A 12044-nucleotide genomic window follows, 5' to 3' on the forward strand; every position below is an offset into this window, starting at 1 on the left:
AGCTATAGTATGAATGCTTGGTTTTAATGTTTGTTGGCTGAAATTAGCCAAAACCATTTTTCATCCAAAAAGAAAAAGGTTTCTTTTGGTAGGGGGGTTAATTTTAAAATTAAATGGGTAAATGCGGTGCTGAAACATCCTTTCAAGTAAAGTTTGAAGCATTTCATTTTGAAAATATCCAAACAAGACTGTTGCAAGCTGCACACAGGCTGCACACTTCCAGGGCTACCATGTGGCTACAAGCAATAAGCAAATGGTTGCCAGCCTAGTCTGGAGGGTTGGGTCAGCTGAGAACAATAATTGGCTGGCCTATGGGAGTTCAAAAGCTCCCAGGCTTGAGTTGAGCAGGGGAGAGAGCAGGTGGGTTGGCTCCTGGGATAAGCTCTGAGCACCATACCAGCAGTGTTTTTCTTTCTTAGGGGTTTGCATGAGACTGTGAAAAAACCCTGAGATGCTGTGAACACAGAGACTGTAAGTTGCTGTAGTGAAACTGAGAGAGAAAAGTGTGGGGCTAGCAGCAGCAGACCTGAACATGGGCACTCTCCATCTAGGAAAAGATCACAGGGGTGAGAAAACCCCATCGTTTGTGTTGTTCCCTGCAGGGAGTATGTGTGCCCCAGGGAAAACAGGGATTGTCTGAGCTAAGCAAGTTCCCAACTCACTACAAAAACATTTTGACATTTTAAATGTTTTTATCTGAAATTAAAATCAAATTAAAAATTGTTTCTCCTGACTCAAAAATGAAATTTTGGGGGAGTAAATGATACGTTCAAAAATCTTTTCCCACCTTTAATCAGAGAATGATTTGCCCAAATTAGACTGCTTCTTACTGCATGAGTATCACAGTCAACTTCAGTGAGCCCATTTGTAGGTTAAGTACCATATTGCAAGGTATATAAGTTGAGTTTTGAAGCCCAATTTTTAACTTTTAAAATTCAGCCTCTACTTATACATCATACCTCTGTCCCCTGCAAGGGACATTGGGCTCAGCGCTTAGGTCATGTGGCCCAGGCAGTGCTGCTTGCCGGGGATGGGGGCACACCAGCTGAGCACTGAGCCCAGTACCACTCCCAGGGAATGGGGATGGCGATGGGGATGGGGCCAGTTTCAGTGTTCGGCTGGCATGGCCCCACCCCCGTGAATGGCACTGCCTGGGCCACACCAGCCAAGTCCAGTGCCATTTGCAGGGGATAGGGTTGTGCCACCTGACCACTGAGCCTGGCCCTGTCTGCTGTGAGTGGCGCTGAGTTATACACCACATCTACCTGTACACTGTGAAATATGGTAAGTGTTACAGTCTGTGTTTCTCCATATTATTTTGTAATGAATCTTACCCATAAGTGTCTTGGTCTGTGACTGAGTTCTGGGCATGGGATTCTGTACGTTGTGATATGCCACATATTGTGAAAGATTGCAGGCAATTACATTACTGTTTGAAAATAAGTCCAAGGAAGAGAAACAGTTCCTACCTGAGAGACTCAGAGGGTGTGTCCAGGTAAATGTGCATGTGCACCCATTTGCCATGCTGCTAATTAGCAGCACAGAGGCTTTTTGGCACCAGGAGATCCAGCTGTCAACCACACTCCCCTTCCCCCCGCTAATAAAAGTGGTGTGGTGCATATGGCAGCAGCATATGTCACCAGAAACAGAGCCTGATCAGCCAAAGCCACGTCTGGCTGCCAGTGGCTGGCTTGGCACCTCTGCTACTCCAAGAAGCCCCTAGAACTCCAGGTTAGGCTGCTGGGGCCAGCACAGGTCTTTTTGCCATGTGCCAGAGCACATATGCAGGGGTGTGCCCAGGGACAAATACCAGTGGCACAAATATGTGCTGTTGCTACTTGTTCCATGGGAAATGTATGCCCCTGCACATTGTCAGGACATGCCCAGGGAAAGCAAAAAATCTTTGCACTTGTAGTAAAATGATGTGTATATATGTACTGTGAGTGCATATACATGTACATGAGTGTATATACATGTCTTGTGAGCGCAAAGATATATATTTTATCTAGATAGATGGAGATATATATATATATATATATATAAAAAAATATATATATATATATATAAAAAAAATATATATATATATATATAAAAATATATATATATAAAAAACATAAATGAAACTGTCCAAGCAAAGTAGAGAGAGGCAAAAACTTTACAAGTGTCCTGAAGAGATTAGTCCTTCTCCCACTGATGAAGAAAAGGAACTAGCAGGTAGGGCTAGAAAGATTGCAATCTAACCCAGACAGCAGTCTCATCTGGAGATTCTAGGAGGTTATGAATATTTCTCCCTCAGAAGTGTAATCTCCAGAGTCCAAGTGCTGGAGGCTCACAAATACACAACGGAGATTTGAGTTGCCCTTACCAACAAAGAGTTGTTACCACTTGATCACACATCAGATCCTCATTTTGTTGTTTAATTTATGCTGTCTTTGTTCTGCAAATGTCTTTATACTTCATTTCCTTGCCTAAATGCACAATACGTTTCAACTGAATTTTCTATCCTTGGTTCTCTTGTGCAGTACATATGGCAGTAAATGTGCTGGTACATAAAATAGCCACCAGCCCTTCTAAGCAATTTATTTTAAATCTTACCTGTCACCTGACAGTTGCATAATTAATTTTATTTGTAGCCAGATTAAATTTCATCAGATATATTCTGTTCTGAGCCATTTGTTGTTTTAATAAGATGCCCATCATGGTTATATATCTTAATCCTTACAGAAGTCAGAAATTGTGCAATCTTTCATTCTGATTTTTAATATAATTGTTTCCAGCATGCAGCAAGTGTTGTGAATGAACAAAATCTTGAGGTATTATTTGAATAATGCATTATAGTTTTCATGTATGTATCACTTTCCATCATTAAAGATCCCAAATGACTTTACATTTTACAAAAAGATCATTTCATCCACCACTGAACTGCTATTGTCTCTGGAGTAAAACACAGGAACTGTTTAACAGCACACAACAAATCTATACAACAATAACAGAGAGCTGTACCCTTGCTGATATCAGCGCTGATTTTACAATGCATATAAATTAAGATTTTAGCCATATCAAGCAAGCATACTGTAATAACATTTTTGCATCAACAATTAACACAAATAGGAATTTAGGCTTAGTTATAAAAGCAATCCAAAGGTCAATATTTCACCAGAACTGTTTTGGTTTTGAAATATTTTCAAAAGGTCACCGCTAATTGACACTCTTTATTTTCTAAATTCTTCTGGAAATATTCGTAACAGTATTAAGTAAACACAAAAACTGCTGCTATTACGATGTTCTAATCAAATAATAAGCATGTATATAAAAGGAGGAGAGTTGGAAGATATCTTTTTCAATGAAAGAAAATATCATTATAAACATGCAGGCCCAAATGGCAGTGCATCTGCAAGCAGAGTTGTCTGGTATGCAGATTTTAATTTAGCATTTGAAAAATAGAAGTGTTTAATAGGAGGTGCTTTCGGTAATGTTTCAGTGATAAACAACAAGGGAAAAAATGTTGAAGTGTAATGCCCAATGGATAAAGCATTTAATTTTTTCCCTGTTGTACTATATCACATGGAGTATACAAGATGATTATCTCTACACAAAACATGGCAACAAACCATATTTCATATTTGGATCAATAAATCTATTGCATATTAAAGAGAGAGAGAGAAAGAGATTAATCAGAATTTAAACCAAAACCTTGCAGGCATTTAATTTCCAATTTCATACGAAAACCTTTAAAATATTTTTATTGTGTTTTTTCTGGGGGTGGTATTGTAATATATTTATACTGTACTCTTATGGGGAGATACAAAATTTAACTCTTTTAGATGACAGAATTTGGTAATATAAAAGAATGTATATTTCTGGAATTTCCACTGAACTATTTCTTACTTCAGCCCTGGTGTAAAGAAAGGTGTTTATTTAGCATGTATACAATATTTTTATTTTTTTAGCTGACGTGACTCATAGGCTGATCCTGTGATTTCATCCAGAATCCCAGTGTTCTTTTCTAATTGGGTTTTATTATAAGGACTTAGATGAAGAAATCTATAGCTTCGTTTATAATATGAATCATCTGTGCATCTCCATTGATTACACAGTCAAAAAAACCCAATGTGTCTTCTATGATGCCCCTTTGCTTGCTGCAGCCAAGAGTGATGCAAATGTAGAATCTGGTTTCTGCATAAGATCTTCTGGTTTGCCAAACTCAATTATCTGAAAAGTAGCATAAAATAGATTGAATAAACATTGCGTCACTTCACGTAAAACTACTTTATGTGAAGATACAAAGTAGCATAATACTTTGAATGTGAACGCCTCAGTCGTGATAAATTAGAATTACCTAGAATTCTACTAGAAAGAAAAATATAGCCAAAATTACATGACCAGAGACATGTTTGCTACACATGACAATTTTTATCTGGCGTAGCTGGAGAAGTGAAAGTATATCGTTAGAGAGTCTGAGCGCTACTTCCTTTCCCCCAGTGGTCTCCACAGGGCAATTGCCAGCAGGCTTAACCGCTAGGGTGTTTACTCCACAACTGACTGCAAGATAGCGCAGTGGCTCTAAAGTGAGATTTACAGCAGCTAGCTTGGGTACTGACAGCAGTCTAGCTGTGATAGCATGGAACTCCAGGCAGCCTAATGTATCCTTCCCGTGCTGACCTATCAAATAGCTTTAACAGGATGGAATTAGAGCAGCAACCCCTAGCCCAGATGCTTTATGTACTGGGGAGATGCATTTAGATCCCTTCAGACAGAAAAGACAATTTAAACCCATATACCACATCACAGATGAGCGCTAACTACGGAGCTACTTGGCTGGGATGATATAGTTGGGTCTGGTCCTTCTTTGAGCAGGGAGCTAGATTAGATGACCTCCTGAGGTCCCTTCCAGCCTTCAGTGCCTATGAGTCTGATTCTCTGAATAAAATAGAGCTCCTAATACCACATTTCCTCCCCCTGCTTTTTACTGAAATAAAAGATTTAGTCACCTATGTCCAGGACAGTGGGTTAGGACTGTAGATCCTTTGTGGAGGGAGGCACCTGCTTGCAGCTCAGCTAGGAGCTTAAGACCCTAGGAAGAGTGGAATTTAAGATGGATCCCTCTTTTCAGTGTTTCCTATTTTTTCTTGTTCCTGTGAGGGCAGGTTTGATTTTTCTCCAATTTTCTCATTCCAGTCTAATTTTGATTTTCAGACACTTTCATTATTTCTAATTCAGATGTATTTCATACCCTTTTGTTATCTTTTGAGCAATAAACATTGTAGCAACAGAGGTTTTCTGTGGAAACAGCTTTTATTTGTCACCTAGCTATGAATATCTCCTTTCTGTTATTCTGGTATACTTATATGATGCATTGACTTTTACAAAGTATTTCACATGAAGAGGGTGAGAAGGATCTAACGTTACATAGGTATTGATAAATTGTTATTCTGTAAACTGTATGACAAGTATAACATTATTTTCAGGTAAAGCAGGGTAAGTTCTGAGTAAATTAGTGTGTTTCTGTGGGCTTATGGAAAAGAAATCCGCTCATTGCATTTGAAGATGAAAAATGATGCTAAGAAGCAATTCACCATGTTTTACGCATTTCTCACAAATCAACTTAACTTTTAACTAGTTACAGTAAACTCTCTGGTAGCTGGCACCTTACAAGCCAGCGTGCTTTGTTAACCGGCATGCAGCTTGTAAGAAAAAGTGAAACCTGAAGTGCACACCGTGGCCCTTCTGGTTTCTCCGAGCCCCCATGGCCCGGGGCAAAGCAGCCTGTGCTGCTGATCCCCCACAGCCTGGGGGCACAACAGGCTGCGTGGGGCTGTGCGAGGCCCGCCTCCTAGTCCTGCGGGGCCCACAGGAGGGGCAGTGATATGGCAGGAAGGGTGGCAATGCTGCGGGAGGGGCAGAGGGACATCCCAGATGCAGTGGGAGGAACAGCAGCTGGGGCCACTCAATTAACCGACATATTTTGTTATCCGGCATGCCCCATTCCTGGGGGATGCCAGATAACAGAGCTTTTACTGTACTTTCTTTTTAACTTACCTTTTAACTAGTTGAAAGTGGACATATTTAACTTTTAACTTAACTCAAGTTAATTTTAAAGGCTGCTAACTTTTAACTAGTTACATTTTTCATAAACTTTTCCCATGACTGCTTTTCTATGTCTATCCCTCAGACTTCCTGCATACAGCATCTAAACAATACATGTATGCTGACAATGTCTCCATAGTAGCCTAAGGAATAGACGTGACAATCCTGGTAAAGATACTGAGTACTGACATGGAACTCATTGCTACTGTCTCCACAAGAGGTAACTTAAAGTTTAGCATCAATAATTCAGTATCTTCAGTTTTCTACCTGGACAATCATCGACCCAGAAACATGCTGAATATTAGAGTAGGCAACCACATCCTTCCCCATGAGCTTGCTCCAACCTAACTAGAAGTCACATTAGACTGTTCCCTTACCTATAAACATCACATTCAGAAGGTCAGCAGTAAAGTCTCTGCACGGGTAGCTAGCTGCCTTAAGACATTTAGCCAGCATGACATGAGGTACCAACTTCAAAGTACTTAGAACCACTGCACTTGCCATGATTATACATGCCAGCAGAATATTGTGCTCTCGTATGGTCCAAAAGTTGTTACACTAAAAAGTTTGACGCTGTACTTAACAGTGCACTGAGACACACAACAGGCTGCACAACTTACACACAGATGTGCTCTCTGTACTGTTGGGCATTAGACCAAGTGATATAAAAAGACAGACCCTAACATCATTGCTGGCAATAGAGGCAAGATATGATGAAAATCACCTGCTCCTGTCAACTGTTAACTGAGGACTGAAACAAATGGAAGTTTAACAGGCTTAAAAGTCATAAATCATTTGTACATGAAGCCCACAAACTCCTGGAAGAGATTAGGGATGCTGAATCAAACCAATGGGTAGCAATGGAGTGGGCTGACCACTGGGAGCGGTCAGACCTATTCCTACAGTATTTTATATCAACACCAAATGAGTCCCCCACTGGGCACGACCTTGACAGAGAAGCATGGATCAAGCGAAATAGAGTGAGATCTGGATACAGATGTTGCAAAACAACCTTTCACAAGATGAACATCTTGGACAACCCCCTGTGTGAATGTGGTGTCCAACAAACAGCACAGAACTTAATCAAAAGCTGCAATCTTTATAAATGCCCAGACAGCATATTATTAAACAATAATACCAGACAGTGGCCCATAGATTTTGAAGTTGATATCTGACACCATACAAAAGAAAGAGGAATAATAGTGTAAACTTGTTGAGCTGTGTTAGTCCCAAATAGGCACTTACAGGACTAATATTGACCCTGAAGTTTGGCCCCAAAGTTAAACACATGCCATATTTATTGGTTGTACAGGGACCAAGGTGCTGAGAATAAAGGGTGTAAACACCAAGGAAAAGAAGGACATCTTGGGTGGGTGTGGGTTTGACAAGGAATACTGGGAAGAAGTTAAGAAGGGAAAAGTTAAGGAAAAGCTTCCATGTAGAGAGATCTATTTGGTAGGTGAAAAATTTCCCCTCAGAAATAATGGAAGCCCACATGTTTTAGACATTTGAAAATAAAGTGGGCAAAGCTTCAGAAAATGTACAATAAAGAAAAAGTGGCCAGTGGAAGAGTGATGGATTAGGTGGTCTATTAGGTCTTTTTCATGTCTGATTCTTGTACCTCTCCATTGCTCATAACCAGGATGCGGTCACACTCCAGAACAGTGTTGATGCGATGTGCAATGGTTAAGACAGTACAGTCCTTGAATGCATCTCTGATTGTGCACTGAATTAGTCTATCTGTTTCAGGATCAATTGAAGCTGTGGCTTCATCAAGCAGTATGATCTATTAGGGAAAAAAAGCTTTTAATCATGTGGTAGTAATCGTTATAAAATATCTTGAAGTCTTATAAAGCTTTCAAACTAAAATAACCAGGAACATATATTAAAACATGGAGTTTATTAAGATACACATTAATTTTAAAATGTTTATTTCAAACCACAAAAATTAAAATTGGATTATTTAATTCACATCACTGAGTTTTATTTGAAAATATGTAGGATGGGGAGATTTTGGGTTTCACCCCAATCTATAACTACTTAGGTATGTGCTAAATGTGTGTGACTATTCATATTACACTTATTTATGGAAGGAACATTAAATATGTGTAAGTTTGTACAGGATCAGAACTTAAAATTCTCCCTGGCCCTCAAATTCTCAGACATGAATTTAACAATCTTATTTTTACTTCTTGGTGTTATTAACTTACAAGCATTGTAAAGATTCTTCATGTACAAACTTCAGTGGGGTGTCCTGCCAGCTGTGAGCTGAATTCTACCATGTTTATTTTCAAAATTGCAAATGTGGATTTAGAGTAGTGATTGTTAATCTTGTTAGGCTCAAGTCACCCCTCAGAAACTGCTGGCTCTTAGCTTTCACTCACCTCTTGACTGTTGCAAAGAACGCAGAAAGACTGCAACAGTTCAGAATATCTTTGACACTATAGATTTTTTTTTGAAATGTTTGGATTTATTTTGTGAATTGTGTAGTTTTTTGTACTTATAACAGTGCCAATATTGCACAGTACCCCACATACCTTTGAAAGAACTTCATAGCATCCCAAGGTGCCACAGCACCCTGCTTGAGAATCCTTATTGTAGAGAAGACAAAAGTCCCTTTAAAAATGTGACCCACTACAAAGGGGCAAATTTGAGACCCTTATGATTTAGCAGCATGATTTGAAACTGTTTGCCAAAGGTGAAAAAATACATTTAATTTTTTTTTAATATAGTAGTACAGGGAGGCATGGATTATTGCAACTTTATCTTCCTGACTCTTTTGAGTGGTTGTGAAAGAATTAAAAACATATTTAAGCTAACAATGCATGTTTTGTAACATTAAAAGTGGGACCAGATATTTGCATGGATCAGTGGCCAGCTACAAAGTGTCCATGTGTTGGTATTAAAATGAAAAAAGCTGAGGCCTTGATACTTATAGGGTGCATCTACATGTCACCCTATGTCACCCCAGTGATGTGCTACATCACTGTACAACATGCTACAGTAACGTAATGATCATGTGAGTCTACACATGACTGGCTGCTACTTTGCCATAGGAGCCCGCTTCTCAATTTTAGCATGCTGCTACAGCGAAGTAGCAGCTAAAACTAACCATGTGCTGCATGCATGGCACAGTATGGGTGGTTGCTGCACTGTGGTTTAGTACTTCCAAAAGAAAGTACTAAAGCATGGTGCAGTGACAATGTCACCATAGGGTGACATGTAGATATGCCCATACAGTGATCAGACTTTTGGGCCTAATATACTCTAAGGGAAATTAGGCTCAAACATAGATATTAAAGCCAGACCAAGGTTTTTGTGCTTTGAGAAGCATCTGTAAGGACTTGTTTGCTGCTGCAATTGTAGACTTGCAGAGTGTCAATACTGGAGGAGTACTGTGATGGCTTGGCGATGGGTTTATTTTAGTAACTGCACAGTACAGGGAAATCTAGGATCACATTATAGCTTAGTTCCTCTCAGGAACAAGTTCTGATGGACTTCATTTCAAGGAAGTTTAGACATGCATAGGTTAATATAAAAAGTTGATTGTGGGAATTTGCTCCTTGAAAGGGAAAATCCCTGCAGGCCAGGGTCTGCATTTCAAGTTTAAAATTTTCATTTTCATTTGAAAAAGTATATCTGAACAGCAGATGCTGCTCAGATATGTGGTTTTTTTTTTCCAAAAAAAGACCTTGGGATCAACCCTCAGCTGGAATATAGCTTCACTGAAGTCTAGAGTGTTAACTGAGGTCCCTGACATACATTGCATTTGTATCATGTAATCATGCCATAAATTGTAATGTCACATTTTCAACCAATTTATGTTGTGATAAAATGACAAAGTAGACACAAAGATGTTCAGTAGAACATGGAGATGGAACATCTTTGCAGTTGGTTTGTAGGGCACCTTAAATTAAACATGTGGCATGTATCTCAGATCTGGAACTGTCCCAGGCTGATGTGGACAACAAGATGGTTGTCAGCATCAGAACCAGGACAGTCCTGGGCCCCAGGGCTGTCCCCATCTTGATCCCCAGGGATTGCATTATGTTACGTTACACTCCAGATCAGGCTGGGGGCAGTCCCAGATCTTGAACCGCATCTCAATTGTCCCATTGCCGACAATCAGCTGATTGTGTTGGCATCAGGCCCAGGACAGCCCTGAGTCTTGAACCAGGCCAGGACAGGCCTGGCCTGGTTCAAGACTCAGGGCTGTCCTGGGCAATACCAGCAATCAGCCACTGGGCAATGCGGAAACAGCCACTGCTGCCTGATCCCTGGGACCAGGCCGGGGGCAGCTCTGGGACCTGGTTTAGTCTTGGCAGTCATGCAATTGGGATCTGAGGAATTGTATGCCCCATTGTAAAAACTGCACATCAGATTACTGGGATGGGGCATACAATTCCTCAGAACCTAATCATGCCTGAGTTATACCTGGGGTGATGTGGCCCTATCTTTTGATGCACTTTCAAGTGCCACAGCTCCCAGTCTTTAATCTATGTTAGTTTCTTTTTCAGTTCCCATCCCCTCCTCTTTTCTTTAGATGACACATCCTGCCACAGCTCTCATGTATTCAAGACCATTGCTAGAAGTATTCAAATCTCTCCAGCTACTTACTTTTGAATTTCGAAGTAGTGCTCTTGCCATACAAAGCAGCTGTCGTTCTCCTATGGAGAAATTTTCTCCATTTTCAGCAACTTCTGCCTGTAATTTTCCTGGGAGTTTCAATATCTAGAGTGCATAAAAAAGCCACTCTGACATTAGCCACTAAGAAAGTATGTGCTGCTTGTTCTCTGTCACACATTTTAGCAGGATGTCATTTTGAATGACCATTCCAGAGGAGTACATTTCAAACATTCTGCCACTATAAAATGGAAAGAGGGAACCAGGAAGTAGGTATTCACTATTCAGAACTCTCATTAGAGTATGTATTCATATTGTTAGTGCATAATGAATGATACAATAGCAAAAAAATAAATAAACAGTGACTTTTCATTTATTATATCTTTATCAAAAAAATAAATTATGACACAAAACCACAAAACCTACTCTGTCCTTCATAAATGTTTTTTCAAGAGCTTGCCATATCTGATCATCTGTGTAAGTACTGAAAGGATCAATGTTGAACCTAAGAGGAAAAATTAAGATAGTCTTTATTTTGCAAATTCTTATCATTTCAATTTGAATAGAAAAATGTTGGTTGAATAGGAACTGAGCTTACCTTGAAGCATTTTATTTTAATATTTCATGTTAAATATTTTGAGTTCTTAGGTAGCTTTAGGGGGGAAACCTCAGTTCTTTTTCAAAATAGTGATACTCTTTGTTACTTTATTATTATAAAGAACTGGTTGATATTATTATAAAAATATAATAGCTACTTTAATTGATATTGCAAATCTGATCTAAGTTCTCCATGCTTTACACAAGTGATTAAACCCATTCTAATTACTGTCTTTCTCCCTCCTCATTTTCTGTAGGAGAGATTGAAGTGAGGTTTTTACAGCTATTATAAAACAAGTTGGTGAGCAAGTTGGGCAAACATTCCAAAAATAAGAAGCAGCATGAAGAATGATATTGTGGTTCTTGTGAGAGAAGATGAAGGTTTAATATAAAGATGGAAAGATATATAGGCAAGCACTGTTTTATGGGGCTATGTAGGCAAGTACAGGAAGGTGAGCTCAATGGGCAGCACAATATGAAGCCAGTGGATTGACTCAAAGAAGATGGTATAGTTGCAATGAAATAGCAGAGATTATTTTTGGAAGCAACATTTTATGTGAGTTATTAGGGGGAAAGCATCAACCGTCATGAGAAACGTATGAGGAGAGGAAATGAAAAAGATAAATGAACTCAATTTTAGTCACATTAAGCTTGAGGTCATATGCTGGCTGGAATGGGATTTAGTCAGGACTTCTAGGTACTGCTCAAATACTATAAATCATTACTATAATATTATA

The 12044-nt window shown here is 39.4% G+C and overlaps 1 protein-coding gene across 1 annotated transcript in view; it reads right to left on the reverse strand.

Annotated features, from left to right (window-relative positions):
- Positions 1-4119: 4119 nt before the first annotated feature.
- The window catches only part of LOC149857215 (ATP-binding cassette sub-family C member 12-like), a 69980-nt gene continuing 62055 nt past the window's right edge, over positions 4120-12044 (reverse strand). Inside the window, exons 26-29 of the mRNA XM_090063277.1 lie at positions 11137-11215; positions 10705-10818; positions 7709-7873; positions 4120-4212 (exon numbers count right to left, since the gene is read on the reverse strand). Coding sequence (XP_089919403.1) covers positions 4120-4212; positions 7709-7873; positions 10705-10818; positions 11137-11215 — 451 coding nt within the window. The remainder of the gene's footprint in view (positions 4213-7708; positions 7874-10704; positions 10819-11136; positions 11216-12044) is intronic.

The sequence above is a fragment of the Crocodylus siamensis genome, chromosome 9, assembly GCF_052110815.1.
Source record: "Crocodylus siamensis isolate JL-2025a chromosome 9, ASM5211081v1, whole genome shotgun sequence".
Lineage (NCBI taxonomy): Eukaryota > Metazoa > Chordata > Crocodylia > Crocodylidae > Crocodylus > Crocodylus siamensis.